General features: G+C 47.9%; 1 protein-coding gene across 11 annotated transcripts in view; it reads left to right on the top strand.

The window, feature by feature from the left end:
• The window catches only part of RPH3AL (rabphilin 3A like (without C2 domains)), a 147,104-nt gene that overhangs the window by 109,473 nt on the left and 20,477 nt on the right, over positions 1-17,154 (top strand). For all 11 annotated transcript variants that reach the window (XR_004347278.1, XR_004347276.1, XR_004347277.1 and 8 more), the window contains one exon: positions 10,576-10,750. Coding sequence is in view for 6 of the 11 variants with exons in the window: in XM_032615570.1 (XP_032471461.1) it covers positions 10,576-10,750 (175 nt within the window). In the remaining 5 variants the exon portion in view is untranslated. The remainder of the gene's footprint in view (positions 1-10,575; positions 10,751-17,154) is intronic.

Genomic DNA, 17,154 nt, shown 5'->3' with positions numbered 1-17,154 from the left:
TTCCTGCCCTGCAACTAGGTTCATCGGTACCATTTTTTTTTTTAGATTCCATATATATGTGTTAGAATACGGTATTTGTTTTTCTCTGTCTTACTTCACTCTGTACGACAGACTCTAAGTCCATCCACCTCACTACAAATAACTCAATATCGTTTCTTTTTATGAATGAGTAATATTCCATTGTATATATGTGCCATATCTTCTTCATCCATTCATCTGTCAATGGACATTTAGGTTGGTTCCGTGTCCTGGCTATTGTAAATAGTGCTGCAGTGAACATTGTGGTACATGTCTCTTTCTGAATTATGGTTTTCTCAGGGTATATGCCCAGTAGCAGGATTGCTAGGTCATATAGAGCTATCATATGACCCAGCAATGCCCTGACTTTCTTGATTTATCAACGTTACGTACTCTCTATCGACTCGACTCCATGCTCTGAAAGATGAGGAGCTGGCTAGCTTGGACTACTCTGCTTCCCCTCTCTCCTCCTAATTTTTGATACTGTTTTTTTGTTTTTTTTCTTTGCGGTCTGTGGGCCTCTCACTGTTGTGGCCTCTCCCGTTGCGGAGCACAGGCTCCGGATGCGCAGGCTCAGCGGTCATAGCTCACGGGCCCAGCCGCTCCGCGGCATGTGTTGCCTGGTATCTGGCCCTGGGTTGAGTTAGGGTAGGGGGAATATTGGCTTGGTGAGTGAGAGTTAGGTAAAGGGGGTGGTTAGAGTGTGGACTCAGGATCGGTTGGAGGGTTTGTAATATGACTTTCACATACCTGCAAAAGCTGCATCACAGGGGAGATGTAAACAGCTTTGGCCGTTGGTTTGGCCCTGTGATTAATGGATGCCACATAGACAAATACAGAATCTAAGAAAACAACACTTTGTCTCTAGGTTAATTAATTCTAAGAGCTGAAAATCAATAAATAGCATTTAATTTCACAAACCTGTATATGATTTTGTAAGAGGGTGAAAAGGGCAGGTTCTGGAGCTATACTGCCTGGGGTCCAATTTTTATTTTGTTCTTCCCTGTTTGTGTCATGTGTTCTCTCTGTGCCTGATTTCCTCATCTGTAAAATAGAACTGTTAATGCTACCCACCTCATCGGATTTTTGTGAGAGTTAAATAAGTTATATATAAAATTCTTGGAATGGTGCCTGACACATACAAAGTGCTCAATAATTATTAGGGATTTAAATTTTTTTATCATTTTGTAAACATTAAACATCTCAGGGTAGGCTTCCCTGGTGGCGCAGTGGTTGAGAATCCGCCTGCTGATGCAGGCGACACGGGTTCGTGCCCCGGTCTGGGAAGATCCCACATGCCGTGGAGCCTGCGCGTCCAGAGCCTGTGCTCCGCAACGGGAGAGGCCACAACAGTGAGAGGCCCACGTACCGAAAAAAAAAAAAAAAACAAAAACAAAACACCTCAGGGTCAAATGATATGTGAAGATCACATTTTGGTAATTTGTGACACCTCGACCCCTGGACCATCCAAAGGAAAACATTCCTAGTATCATGATCAAATGGATTTCTTTTTAACTCTTTATATCTTAAACCACGTCACAGTTTAAGTTCCCTAATATTTGGACCATGACTTTCTGGTATGATTTTAGTTTTCCCTTGGAGTTTTTTTATTGCCCTTTGTTCTCATTGACAAAAAATAATGAAACTCTATGTCCTTTTATGCAGCTCCTTGATTTTACCTTCTATTGCGTGGAGCCTTCTCTTTTCCTGTCAGAAACCCCTGCAGACCCTTTTCCAGCTCTATCCTGCACTACTTACTGAAAGCCGTCTTCATGGCATTTCCCTTTGACTCACCTGCTGAGTTGGAGACACTGTTTCTAGGATCTTGTCTTTCTTGTTTTTCACCTCTGTTTTGTTGGAGCTCATCCTGAAGTAACTTCTTAAAAAGAGACCATGTATAGGAAAATTGGAGTCCTTGCAAGTCTAAAAATGTCTCTATTCTCTTGTTTCATTGACAGTTTGGTAGAATTCTAGACGCAAAGTCTTTTAGTATCCAGTGTGCCGATGATAAGTCTGATGCTATTCTAATTCTGGTTTCCTTGTAAGAGACCTATTTTTCTTTCTGGAAGCTTCTAGGATCTTTTTATATTTATAACTAAGTGATTTTATGAGTATGTGTTTTACTTTCCTTTTTTTCTGCCTTAAATTCAATTAAAAACCTTTTAATCTGAAGTCTCATGTCCTCTTTCAGCTCCTGGAAATGTTTTTCTATTGCTCTGTTTCTGAGGAGTCTATTATTAGGAACTTGACCCCTCAAGTTGAGCATTTTTTTTTTTTTTTTTTTTTTTTTTTTTGCGGTATGCGGGCCTCTCACTGTTGTGGCCTCTCCCGTTGGCAGACGCGCAGGCTCAGCGGCCATGGCTCACGGACCCAGCCGCTCCACGGCATGTGGGATCTTCCCAGACCGGGGCACGAACCCGTGTCCCCTGCATCGGCAGGCGGACTCTCAACCGCTGCGCCACCAGGGAAGCCCGAGCATTTTTGACTTCATCATTTCTTCCACTTTTTTCTGTTTCTTCATCTTTGTACTCCAACCTTCCAAATTTTCTCATTTTTATCTTCCGGCCTTTATTTTACATTTTTATATTTCTGCATTATCGTTTTAGTTTCTAGGGGCCTTTTCTTATTCTCCATTTGTTCCTTTTTTGTAGCATGTTGTTCATATTTGATGAATGAGCCTATATATATTTTAAGTCCCTGAATTTAACTTTCCTACTTTATTCAGTTAATTACCAACCTATCCAATTGTTTCCTTTTTCTAGAAGTGTGTAGAGGTTGGATGTCGTACCAGAGGTGTGGAGGCTTAAATGCCTTGGAAAAGCCATCATTTATTTGCTCATGTGCAGCTTGGGCTGGGCTCAGCAGGGTTTCTTTTGCTGGTGTCTCCTGGTGTCATTCATGGACCATAGTCATCTGACAGTTTGACTGTCAGGGTCCAAGAAGCCTCACTCCTTTTGCAGCCGCTGCTGGCTGTTGGCTGGGGTGTCTTGGTTCTTCTCCGTGTGGCCTTTTGTCCTTTGTACGCTGGACTAGGCTCTCTCACGATGGCAGCAGTGTTCCAAACCGGTCAGAAGTTTTCACATGTCACTTCTGCCACATTGTACGTGTCAAAGCAAATCACAAGCCTAGACCAGATTCAAGAGGTGGGGAAAATAGACTCCACCTCTTGATGGGAAAAGAGGAAAATAATTTGGGACCGTGTTTAATCTACTACAACCTCCCAGGCAATGTCTCCCTCTGTCTTAACTCGGGCTGCCATAACAAAATAACATACACAAGGGGCTTAATAGGAGTTTATTTCTCACAGATCTGGAGGCTGGAAGTTCCAGATCAGGGTGCCAGCACATTTAGTTCCCAGTGAGGGCTCTCTTCCTGGCTTGCAGACTGCCATCTCACTGTGTCCTTACCACAGAGGAGAGAAAGGCAAGCTCTCCGGTATCTCTTCCTGTAAGGACGTTAATCCCATCGTGAGGGCCCCACCCTTATGACCTCATCTAAACCTAATTACCTCCCAAAGACCCCCATCTCCAAATACCATCACCCTGGGGTTCATGGCTTCAATATATGAATTTGGGGATGGGGCACAGTTCAGTCCATAGCACCCTCTAAGAGCCAGTGTTTCTGTTAAGTAAGCTGAGTTGAAAGCCTTGAAATTTGGATATGTGTTCAGTAATCTCAGATGATGGGTATTTGTCAGGTATCTAGCACGTTACTAGCAGGTGCCGGGGGGCCTGGGGGGCTCCTGCTGTCATGGTGCTTTCAACCTGGCGCAAGAAACAGACATGTAAATAGGCCTTCATAAAAATGTGTGTGCACTGAAGTGGGAGACCTGCCTGGTTCTGTGGAAGCTTCTGGATAAAAGTAATTTCCTAAAGGCTGGATTTCATTCTCCCAGCCCAGGGAAGGAAGAAGAATCAGCATGTACAAAGGCCTGGGGGCGCGGACAGCTTAGTGTGGTCCTGGAGTGGGAGTGGCTATGTTGGGTGATCCCCAGTGCTGGCGAGAGAGGCAGGAGCTGGCGGAGCCCTGGGGTCTTATTTGCCACGTTGTGGAGTCTGGCTTGCCTGTCAGAGCTCCTGGGAAGCCAGCACTGTGTGTGTGTTTGTGTGTGTGTGCGTGTAGGTGTATGTGTGTGTGTGTTCAGGTAATGGGGTAGGGAGACCTATGCTGTCTCCCTGCCAGGGTGGGTGGACCCTTTAAGAGACATTCAGTAACAGGCCATTTCCCACGGCTTTTCAAGACTGGAGCTTGTTAAGCAAACAGAACGTGGTCCCCCTGAAGGCAGAGTCCCACGCTCTGTCCCCGGGGACAGTTCCTTTGTTTTGCCAACTTGGTTTGTTCATTCAGTCACTCAGTCAGCAACATTCCTGCCACGTACAGCCTCCTAGCTGGGTCCTGGGAATACAGGGATGGCTCCGGCACAGCCCTGCCCTGGAAGAGCTCACAGCTTCTTAGCTGGGTGAGGGTCTGGGGCAGCAGAGTCACGGGGCAGCAGAGCTGCTCTAATTATGCATAAAGTGGCACTGAAGGCTTCCTAGGGGAAGTGTCCCTGCCTCATGGAGCCAAGGGTGAAGGGCACTCCAGGTGCAAGGAACAGCATGTGCGAAGGCCAGACTGTCCCACCACTCCCACCCCTGGGGTGAGGAGCGGAGAGCGTGGTCGCCTCCCCTGAGCTGACGCAGGTGTACTCCTGAGTCGCGTGGGAGGTGGGGAGAGGCGGTAACACACAGAAGGCAGAGCGGGGAGCAGGGGCAGAGGTCTTAGGCCGCCCCTCCCACATCCTCCCTGGAGGCCAGTGCCCTAGGCCTGCCCTTCTGTCCAACAGGCTCTGCCAATTACCACCTTCTCCAGCCACAGCCGTTCCGGAAATGCCGATGATTAGCGATTGTTATCATGGTAATTAAAATTCCCTGGGAACAGCTTGGCTAATATCCATCAGTATCTGCTGTCAGGTTGGCAGCGAGGTGAAATTGGAATGAAAACCTCGAGGCAGAGGAGCACGCGAGGCGGAGCGAGGCGGTGCGAGGGGAGGATTTAAGGCTGAAGCCACCCACACCCTGGCCTCCCGCAAGTGTCATGGGGGCTGTGTGGGTTTTTTCTTATTAAATGGCATTTTCAAGGTTAGCTGCTTTGCTGGCCTTATCACAGTGAACCACTCGTGGGGAGCAGAGCGTGGCTTTGCAGAATCACACGGCTTCTCCAAAAAGCAAAGGTTTTCCCCATCTGCGGCCCTAGACAGGATGGTTGGGGGTTAATTTCCACGGAGGGCTTTTCCCACCGCTGTTCTTGGGGACGGAGTCAAGCGTTGATGCCGGGCTGTGGGTGATAGGCTTGGATGCCCACAGCAGAAATCACATGATTAAAAGCTACTGCATTTTACAGGGTGGCGGCGGGCAGCAAGGCGGGAGAAGGTCTGAGGACATGCGGGGACTGGTGTGGGGGGAGGGGAGATGGCTGCTCAGAACTGGGAGTCCCTCACCCCTCGCCTCACCAGTTTGACTCTCCCATGTGGAAGGTGTTTTCCAAAACACCCGACAGTGTCTTGAATGCACCTCTACACGGTGTGCCCCCCATACCTAGTGATGCACCTGTGTGCTCTCGTCCCTCTGCCTTGGGGACTCAGAAAATGCTGCTTCTCCAGCTGGTCCAGGATCACCAGCCAGTCTGGTCTGGTCTCTGCCCATCACAGCAGTATCCGGCCTTCCACCCGGACTGCAGCGCCAGCACGAGAGAAACGGACAGACCAAGGCCCCGGTACAATGAACTCACCTGCCTTCTAGACCCCAGGGAGGCGCTGCACGCCTGGCAGACCCGTGGGGCCATGGCCCCTGCAGCGCATAAATATCGGAGTGAATTGTATGAAACTGACAGGGGTTTTTATAGGTCAACAATGGTTGAACACACACACACACACACATACACACACACAAAAGGTTGAATATCAGTAGTTTCATGCAATTCAACCTAATACTTTGGGTCTTGTGCTCTTTATCCCGTTTTCCAAAAGCACTTGACTGATCAGTGTTTTTTAAGTGGGTGGTAGGGGTGGAGGTGGATCGTTGCAACAGGAAATGAAGCTGATGGCACGGGGCCCGCTGGCTGTGATATGCCAGGGTGGGCAGGGGCAGCCGGGGCTGTGGGTCTCACTGGTGCTCGAGGAAAGACTGGGAGCACGTAGCTGCCTTGTGCCCTGAAGTTCAAGGTCAGGGATGTGCACCTTGGCACGCCCTGCTAGGCACTCCCTCTTTATCCCCCTTTTAATCTGAAGTGGTAAATCCACTTGATTAATTACAAGAACTTGGGTGAAACCCTCCGGCCACTTTCCCAGGAAGGCGACAGACTATACGGATTGGGTCACGCTCCAGCAAACAACCCACGGCTGCCAATTCAGTCATTCAGCCGGTGTTTACGGAGCACCTACTATGTGTCAGGCGTGTGCTAGGAGCTTAAAGATCCAGTGTCGAGCAGAGACGCCCTGGGCCTCCCTCCCGGCTGGCAGACTCTGGTGGGAGAGACAGACAAAAATAAAGGACCAGCCAAAAGGTGGAAGCAACCCAGTGTCCATCAACGGATGAGTGGATAAAGAAAATGTGGTGTATACATAAAACGGAATATTATTCAGCCTTGAAAAAGGAAGAAAGTTCTGACACATGTTGATAAACCTTAAGGACATTATGCTCAGTGAAATAACGAATACTGTATGTACGTCAAAAAGGCAAGTACTCTATTGATTCCACTTAATTCGTAGATAGAAAGTAGAACAGTGGTCACCAGGGTTTGGGGGAGACGGGCCTGGGGACTTGTTTAATGGGTAAAGTGTCAGTTTTACAAGATTAAAAGAGTTCTGGAAATGGGCTACCCAACAAGGTGAATGTACTTAGCATACTGAACTGTACACAGAAATGGTTATGATGGTAAACTTTATAGTGTGTGTATTTTAACACAATTGAGAGTGTAATGTGGGGTCCCTGCCCTGAAGTCACTTAGCGCCCCGCTGGGGATCTGACTTTCCCTCCTGAGGGCAGTCTGACGATATACGTCATCACCTATGTACACTATACGTCATCACCTATGTACACTATACGTCATCACCATGTACACTATACGTCATCACCTATGTATACGTATCCCTTGACCCGGCAGTTTCACTCCTGGGAGGGAATATTTCCTGAGGCAGTAACCAACAGCGGTCTGATGATGGGTGTGCCACAATGATGTTTGCAGCACTGTTCAGAAGAGTGAAAAATTGGAAACAATTTAAACTCCCATCGGTGGCGGGTTGATTTAATGAAGTTTAATAAATCCAAACTATAGAACCATAGTTTCATGTGGAGACCGTGACTTATTAACACAGTACAACTGCCGTGATATATAGTTAAGTATCATGTAATAGCATCTACATGACCCTATTCTTCCAAGAAGGAAGGAAGGAAAGGAGGGAGGGAGGGAGGGAGGAAAACTGAATTGTATATATGCCCAGGGAAGGGTGTAAGAAAATTCACAACACAGTGTTAAGCAGGGCTCTATCTGTGTGACCTTCCTCATTTTGCTTTTTTGTTATTGTCCTAATTTTGCACGATGTGTATGTATTTCTCAGGGGAAAAAAGGCAAAGCAACACCCATGGTGGGGGTCAGAGAGGCAGTGCAATGCGGGTCCTAAGCCCACCCAGACCCCACCATGCCCAGATGGCTTTCGAGGGCTTGCTTCACTTGGTCCCCCCCGAGGCCCAGACATGTTGGGGGCAGGAGGCTGGCACGCCCAGGGGAGGGCAGGCAAAGCCAGCACCGATGGATGCCCAGGCCTTCGCTTAGCAGAGGGAGGCCAAGTGAGCCCCTCACCAGCCCCCCATGGCCCTGGGCTTGGACACCTGGTCTCAGGAGCCACACAGCAGCTCTACAAGGACAGGGTAGCCTTGGTGGCGGCTGTTTGTGTTTATTTCCTCTCCCTATATGGCACCTCCCTGCCCTCTAGGCATCTAGACACTTAGCATCCATGATGGTGATGTCTGACCCGCTGAGGATTTACCCCCTGCTCAACCACAATTTAGCAAGCCCCTACTTCACATCTGTAGACTGTCGGGATGAGACTCTGGGAACCTTCAGTGTGGAGTAGAGGCCAATAGAATGGTAGGCTGGCCTTGGGCAAGTTGCTTAACTTGTCCGAGCCTCAGTTTTCCCATCTGGAAAGTGGGAATAATAATAGAGTTTCCTCAAGGAACCGTTATCACCAGATGCCTTTGGGAATGGGAAAGGAGACTGTTTAATTTCACACTTTGTGAATTTTAGATCATGTGCATGTATTACTGATTCGAAGAAATATCTACATATCGTAGGAGGGCTGCGAGAGGATCAGAAAGGGTTTTCCAAGGCAGCTCCAAGAAGCATTCATCTCTACATTATTCAAGAGCCACACACAAAAGCAGGCCCTTCTGCACAGGAAAGCTGGGAGGGAGGGCTGAGTGACTCGTGCCCAGGACAGTGTTTGGACTCAGTGGTCCTGTGCCTGGCACTCTGGAGCATAAGGAGGTGACTGCCGTCTACTTGGAGAAATAGATACACCTCACTCCACGAGGGAACAGTAAGTGCTACAGTTAAGGTTCTGCAGACCCATTACTAGGGTTGAGTTCCTCTAGGAAAACTTGCTGGGTAGGTTCCAAGTGGGAAGAACCATCTGTCCTTTTGCTGTGTTGGAGAGCCCTGTGCACATTGGTATATTAAAGGCTCTGAGAAGTCCTGCAGTAACAGAGCTTGGTTTAACTTGGTGCTTCTTAATGGACATGATGGAGAGCTCTTCTTTTTTCTTTTCTTTCTTTCTTTTTTTTTTTTTGGCTTGGTCCCTGCTAACATCCCACAGATCCAGTTGGTGTAGAGGAGTTGGGGAGTGGGAAACACTGTCCTCTAGAGAATCAGGGCAGACTCTGGCCTTTTGATTTGATTTGATTTGGGTTCTTTAACGTCTTTATTGGAGTATAATTGCTTTACAATGGTGTGTCAGTTTCTGCTTTATAACAAAGTGAATCAGCTATACATATACATATATCCCCATATCTCCTCCCTCTTTCCTCTCCCTCCCACCCTCCCTATCCCACCCCTCTGGGTGGTCACAAAGCACCGAGCTGATCTCCCTGTGCTATGCAGCTGCTTCCCACTAGCTATCTATTTTACATTTGGTAGTATATATAAGTCCATGCCACTCTTTCACTTCGTCCCAGCTTACCCTTCCCCCTGCCCGTGTCCTCGAGTCCATTCTCTACGTCTGTGTCTTTATTCCTGTCCTGCCCCTAGGTTCTTCAGACCCTTTTTTTTTTTTTTTGATTCCATACATATGTGTTAGCATATGGTATTTGTCTTTCTCTTTCTGACTTACTTCACTCTGTATGACAGACTCTAGGTCCATCCACCTCACTACAAATGACTCAGTTTCGTTTCTTTTTATGGCTGAGTAATATTCCATTGTATGTATGTGCCACATCTTCTTTATCCATTCATCTGTCGATGGACACTTAGGTTGCTTCCGTGTCCTGGCTATTGTAAATAGAGCTGCAATGAACGTGGTGGTACATGACTCTTTTTGAATTATGGTTTTCTCAGGGTATATGCCCAGTAGTGGGATTGCTGGGTCATATGGTAGTTCTATTTGTAGTTTTTTAAGGAAAGTCCATACTGTTCTCCACAGTGGCTGTACCAATTCACATTCCCACCAGCAGTGCAAGAGGGTTCCCTTTTCTCCACCCTCTCCAGCATTTTTTGTTTGTAGATTTTTTGATGATTGGCCTTTTGATTTTAAATTGTCCCTTTTGAGTAGGAGACTTGGTCCCCTGGTTGTAAAGCTGTGCACGTTTGTCAGATGACAGGAGGAGGGTGACAGTGACGCTAGTGGGCACCATGTCTGCCGAGTGGCTGCTCTGTGCCTGGCACCAGTCTATGGGAATTTACATTCACTTGCAAGCCTGACCCTCATGGCCGTCCTGGGAGCTGGCACTGTTCCTGCCTTCCACCTACCGATGATAAAACTGAGGGTCACGAAGGTTGATGCGTCCAGATCTCCCGGCTGCGGGATGACAGATCCAGGATTCAAACCCACACATCTGCTCTGAGCCGCCAAGGCTTCCTCTTCTCAGAAAAGGTCACCTCCTTCCTTCACACGCTCCCACTCTTCTTATAAATACCCTGAGCACATTTCCTTCATCAGGAAAGAGATTACAGAGCACTTGGCGTTTTCTGAAGCAGGCGTTAAGGGTTCAGGAACCTTACTGCACTCGCTGCTCTGAATTCTCATCTGTGGCTCTCTCTAAACTCCGGGGTCCCGTCTGTGCCCCCCACAGAGATAATCACATCCCGAGAAGCTCTCCAAGACCATGGTCAGTGCCAGGCCGTGGCCAGCCCAGCTCTTCCCCTGACCTCTCGTCGCTCTGCCCAGAGTCTCGAGGGGAAGGGGCAGCCCGGAGGAATGGAGTGGCCTCTTGAGCGCCTTCTGGGAGGCGGGGCCGGCTGGGAGCAGGGTACAGGGAGGACTGCTCTGCATCCTGTGCTCTGAGCAGATGTCTCCCCCTCCAGGTCTGGAAGAGGTCGGGGGCCTGGTTCTACGGAGGGATCCCCAAGTACATCCTGCCCCTGAAGACCCCCGGCCAGGCCGATCACCCCCACTTCCGACCATTGCCCACGGAGCCAGCAGAGCAAGAGCCCAGAAGTACTGAGAGCAGCCGCATCTACACGTGGGCCCGAGAGAGAGGTAAGTCCCCGCTGCGCCCTCTCCGGGATGGCAACCCACATCTGAGCCATCAGCCAACCAAGCAGCGCCACATGCACCAGGCCGGGGCCCGCCACCCGTCCACGTGGCTCACACTGGTCCTTGGCCCTCTCTGTGCCCTTGGCTCCCCGCCTGCACCACGTGGGTGGCTGGTCCTCAGCAGGGTGCTTGCTCGCATCAGGAGGGTCCCCTGGGGGCCGCTTCACCAGTAAGCACTAATTTGGGGGCAGCAATGCCATGGACAGCACTATGGATCTGTGCAGAAGTGTGATGTCAGTTGACGTTTTTTGCAAAGTATGAAAATGCATCTTTCTAAGGCAGGTCTGTACCACCTCTTTTCAGTGCTTGTCTATGTCTCAGGAAGGGGGACTCCTGGCTTCCCTGGTCTTAACAAGCAAAGAGACGGTGTGCCCAGGGCCCCTTGGCGTTTGTGGTGACTGCACTGATGTGGATGTGTCCTAAGTGGCCACCATCAGAAGGGGAGCGCGCCCCATGGGTCATGATAACAGTGCTTGGGGTGGTGGACGGCTCTCCACTGCTTGCATGATGCTTTAGTGCTTGTGATTTTATTTTCAAAGTTCCTGGTCTCACAACAGACTCTGGAGGTGGACAGAACAGGTATTTTGTAGCCCCATTTTATAGATGAGTAGCCTGAGGCCCAAAGAGGAGGGATTTTCTCAGTTCGCTGTGGCAGAGCGGGAACCAAAAGGTGGGGTCCTGCCCTTGGGGCTTTGACTCCTTCTGCCCTGAAATGTCGGAGTTTCAGCCCAAGACTCAGGGTCTGAAGGTCCTACGTGAGACATGGCAGCCAGAGGGATGAGGGCTTATCCTGTTACTGGGGACGATGGACCCAAGAGAGTAGACATGGCAGCTGCTTCTGAGGGGCTCTCGAACATCTCCATGTTTGGATTACGACCTGGCATTTATCTTCATGTCACTTGGACTTCGGTTTTCTTGTTACAAAAGTAAGGCATGTTTATTAATACAGTTTTGAAAGTTGTCAAATGCTATAATTTAGAGGTAAAAGTCCCCTGTAGGTCAGCCCTTCCAGACATAACTGGCATCAACAGCTTGGTGTCTGTTCCCCAGATACTTTTTCTCGGCATCACTCGGGTTTTTGCAGCCAGCCTTCCTGCCTAATTCTCCTGGGCTCTGTTTGCCCTTCTAATTCCCATGAGTTCACCTTCCCTGCCATCACTGCCACAGAGCAGCCTCGGTGGGAACCATGGCAAGTGCAGGGGCAACCTGGGCAGTCAGGGGGCAGCGGGCGGCCGGAGGGGAGTCCCTTTTCCACCTTCAGCGCTGGGGCTTTCTCCTGCCCCAGCCCGGTCGGGGTGCATCTGTGTCCCACAGACCGAGGGAAGAGATACGGCTGTGGAGGCTGAAGCTGGGGGACACTGGCGGGTCTAGAATGTTGTTTCCCGTAGATTGAGGAGGAGAGACCTTGAGGCCTCACCCCGAGGGGCCTCAGTGCCCTGTCTGCTCCAGCACCAGTGCAGCACACATGAGCACGCATGCTTGCACACACACACACACATGCACACACATCCCTAGGGAAGGGCAGGACCTTCTCTCGTCTCCTCAGCCACGCAGACACACAGATGCCCTTTTAATTATGTGGGCAAGGAGGCCAGCGGCCCACACACTTGGAGTTGGCACCGTTATTAACTGACTTTGCAGTGAGGCCGGGCCAGGCAATGTGGAGGTCCCCCCGACCCCAGTGTGAACTCGGTCTCCCTCCGCAGACTGGGTTGGAAGCCCCCCAGACTCCCAGAGCACGAGGCCGCTGGAAAGTGGCTTCCGCTCGCCATTTGCAGCCCCGTCACCAGTGGTGCGGGGTGCCAGGCAGCAGGCTGGGGTCAGAGCTGCGGTCTGTGGTCCAGATCAGAGCCTGTGTGCTAAGCCTGGCCCTCGTAGCACCCCATTCATCCCCAACTGAGCTTGGGCCAGACAGAAACAGAGTGACCAGCACTGGGGTGTGGGCTCCTCCAACCACGCTGGAAGCTGTCTGCAGGCAGGGCCGTGTCTGTCCTGAACAGGCCGATTCCTCAGCACGTAGCATGGGAGAGGCACAAGGTAGGTGCTTATTAGGTGATTGAGTGGAAGAATGAAGGAATGAACTACCCACCTGCTCCGGGATGTTTGAAAGGCCTATGGAGGGATTTTCATTAGGACCTCAGGCTCCCCTGGGTCAGGGGTCTGGTGGACAGCCCAGGAGGCTGTGAAAACCACCTTGCTCTCCCGAGGCAGCTCTCCTCCCGCATCCCTGTCTCCAGGGCTAGCCCCACAGTCCCTGCTCCCATATGTGGAAGCTGATCCTGACACCAGCTCCCTCTCTCTGACCACCGCCCCGTCACCGGCCCCTGCCACACTCTCTCCTCTTTCTTTCACTCTCTCTCCCTCCCTCCCTCTTGGGCAGGTACACCTGTGTCTCCCAGCTTCTCCCCCGCCATCCCAGCTCACTTCACTTGGAAGAGGAAGGGGAATCAATAGATAGAAGCCAAGAAGTTTGCAGGCCACAGAGCAATCAAGTGAAATGTATTGATGTTTTTGAGGCAGGTCCCTTTTCTTCCTCCTTTAAATTGTCTTGGTTAATTTTTAATTACATGAGCGTACCTGATAAATTTTTAACAAGTTAAACAATTCAAAAGTCTATGAAGAATCAAAATCTCTCCTGCCATCATCTCCGAACCCCTTTCTCCCTATTCCTACCAACATGTACTTGATACAGGGTTATGTTTTCTTTTGTTTTTATTTTAACAACAAAGATAGCCTCTTACCCATAACTCTGCGTGTTGCTTTTTTCACTTAACAGAATATCATGGGCATCCCTCCAGGTCAACAGATACAAAAATTTTACTTTATTCTTTTTAATGGCTGAGTAAAATCCCATCATATCATATATTGTGATTTAATTATTCACCTATTGATGGACATTGAAATGACTTCTGGCTTTTTGCCACTGCAGGCCGTACCGAAACACCCTTATATGTATATGATGCTTCTGTTTCTGTAGGGCAGGTTTCCGAAAACGGGTTGTGTGTTTTAAATGTCAATAGACATTACCAAACTATATTCTGAAAATGTTACAGTTTTTTTTGTTTTTGTTTTTGTTGGCGGTACACGGGCCCCTCACTGTTGTGGCCTCTCCCATTGCGGAGCACAGGCTCCAGACGCGCAGGCTCAGCGGCCATGGCTCACGGGCCCAGCCGCTCCGCGGCATGTGGGATCCTCCCGGACCGGGGCACGAACCCACGTCCCCTGCATTGGCAGGCGGACTCTCAACCACTGTGCCACCAGGGAAGCCCTGTTATAGTTTTTTATACTCACCTATACCTGCATCCTTGCCTGCCATGAATATTTTTGGTGTTTATCATTTTGGCCAGTAGGCTAGAAGAAAAATGATATTTCATTTTTCTAATTTGTACATTTGAACGTGTCTTCATGTCTTATTATTTATTGATTATTTAAGCTTCCTCTTTTAAAACTTGCCTGTTTAAACTCATTGCTCATTTTTTATTATGTTGTTTATTTTCTCTTACTGATTTGTAGATGCTCCTTAGGGGTATTAAATGGGTTGCAAACCTTTTTCTCCTTGACTTTATATTTTGTTTGACTTTAGTGTTATAGTATTTCACCAGTTAAAAACAATTTCTTTTCATTTTTGTGAAGTCAGATATGTCTTTCTTTTGCTTTGTGGCTCATAGGTTTCCTATCTTGCTTTGAAATGTCTTCTTCTACAAGGTTAAAAAATCTGTTAAATAAAAAATTTAAGTAGTATGAGAATAAAAGGAAATACTTAAATATGATAAAATTACCCAAAAAGCAGAAATGTAACACCAAATATCATATTAACTGATAAAGCACTGAAGCCATGTTCTATCAAAAGACAAGTCAAGAATACCTCCATCACCATCATTCAACAGTATACTGTAGTATTTAACTAATGTAGCAAGGCAAGAAAATAATCTGTCACTATTGGAAAAGAAAAAATTCTCTTATTTGCAGGTGATGTAATTGTATACCAAGAAAACCCAAGAGGGTCTATTCAAACAACCCACCAGGATTAATAAGAGAATTTGGGAAGTGACAGGACACAGAGTAAATCAATAGTTTACACCAAAAAATCAACAGTTTTACTCTATACTGACTAATTAGAACTGGAAAAATCCATTCATAATTGCAACAAAAATTGTAAAATGCCCAGAAACAAATTTTAAAAAAGAATTATAGGTCAAACATGGAGAAAATTATAGAATCTTATCAAAGGACACACGGTGGAATACTACTCAGCCATAAAAAAGAATGAAATCATGCCATTTGCAGCAACATGGGTGGACTTAGAGGTTATCATACTGAGTGAAGTGAGTCAGACAAAGATAAATATCATATGATGTCACTTATATGTGGAATCTTAAAAAATGATACAAGTGAACTTATTTACAAAACAGAAATAGACTCACAGACGTAGAAAACAAACTTATAGTTGCCAAAGGGGAAAAGGAGGGGAGGGATAAACTGGGGACTTGGGTTTAACAAATACACACTACTGTATGTAAACTAGATAAACAAGGACCTACTGTATAGCATAGGGAACTATATTCGATATCTTGTAATAACCTATAATGGAAAAGAAACTGAAAAAGAGTGTGTGTGTGTGTGTGTGTGTGTGTATAACTGAATCACTTTGCTGTACACCTAAAACATTGTAAATCGACTGTACTTCAATTTTTTTTTAAGTTACTATAGTCAAGAGAAACAGTGTAGTATTGTCACCAGAATAAATAGAATATTTATATAGATAAGTGGAACAGAATAGAAAAATAATAGACCTAAGGATGTATGGAAGCTAAACGTAGGTAGCTTTTCAGTTCAACGGGAAAATAACTGGTTTATTTATCAACCAGGGCTAGCATAATTAGATTTCCATCCCATTCCATCTGTATCCAGAAACACATTGCAGACAGATTAAAGATCTAAATGTTAGAAATAACACAGTGAATGTATTAGAGAAAGATTAGAAGTGTTTCTTTCCTCTGTGTCAAACTCAGAGATACTCTGGCGCCTACAGGACAGGTAGGCTGACTACCTGAGTTGGCTATGCTCTCCCTCCTGTGGACACTGGGTGTTGATTTTGGTCCAGGATTTGCATGCAGACCCCTTGGTGAGCCCCCTACAAGCTTACTCATAGCAGGACATTCATTCTTTCTGGGGTAGGGAAAGAATATGACCTGAGTTCCTCCTGTGACTGACCCTGGGTCTGACCTGGCTGCCTCTGGGGAAAGGGCTCCACCCTCCCAGCCAATCAATCCAACTGGACTGCGTGCTCCACGCTACTTTCCCTTGGCAGGTCCAAGTTTATGGCAGCAATAAGTATAGTCAGTTTTTGTGTACTCCCAGGCCTCTTTGTTCCCTTGTAAAATATAAGGTGTAAATAGTGGAACCAGTACTGTGGGCTCTTAGGCCTTAATCTCTTTCGAGTTGGACCCACCCCTTCTGCAGGCATCTTTCCTCTCAGCTGGATTCCCACCCTCAGGCAGTGTGTGGAAAGATATTTGCTGGGTGTAGGGATGTTAATCTGGCATATTTGGGTAATAAGAGATTACATTTTTTTTCTCATATACTTTTTTTTTTTTTGGCCGCGTTGGGTCTTTGTTGCCACGTGGGGGCTTTCTCTAGTTGCAGCCAGTGGGGGCTACTCTTCGTTGCGGCGCGCAGGCTTCTCATGGCGGTGGCTTCCCTTGTTGTGTAGCGCGGGCTCTAGGCACGTGGGCTTCAGTAGTTGTGGCTCGTGGGCTCTAGAGTGCAGGCTCAGTAGTTGTGGCGCACGGGCTTAGTTGCTCCGCAGCATGTGGGATCTTCCTGGACCAGGGCTCGAACCCATGTCCCCTGCATTGGCAGGCAGATTCTTAACCACTGCGCCACCAGGGAAGCCCTTCTCATATACTTGAAAGCTTAGAGGAGGCAACTGCAGCTTTGGTTCAGCAGCTCAGTGAGGTCAGGACAGATGTCTTGATATTTCTTGCTCTTTCCCTCATGGTCACAAGATGATTGCTACAGTTCCAGCCATCACTATAAGGAAAAGAAGAAAGATTAAAGAGGAGGCTGGAAAATTAAGCTTTTCCCTTCTGCAGCCTTGCATTATAATAGAAGCAGGCTGGTACTTGGCCGGAGGAGCCTGATGCCCTGTTGATGGAGAGCTGAATTGATGTGACTGAAGTCGTTATGTGTGGCAGTTTTTCTCAGATAGGATTTTGTGCTTCTCTGCCTCCAAGGCCGAGGACACTTAACGTGATGGTGCTTATTTTCTTCAGCCCCCAGTGCTGTGACTGGGAGACAGCACTGCCCTGGGTCTGCTCTGTGGCTGGCCTGCCCCGCCTTTCCCA

This window comes from Phocoena sinus, chromosome 20 (assembly GCF_008692025.1).
Source record: "Phocoena sinus isolate mPhoSin1 chromosome 20, mPhoSin1.pri, whole genome shotgun sequence".
In the NCBI taxonomy this organism is placed as follows: Eukaryota; Metazoa; Chordata; class Mammalia; order Artiodactyla; family Phocoenidae; genus Phocoena; species Phocoena sinus.
The sequence above is the reverse complement of the archived record's forward strand: the minus strand, read 5'-3'. Positions and strand labels throughout refer to the sequence as shown.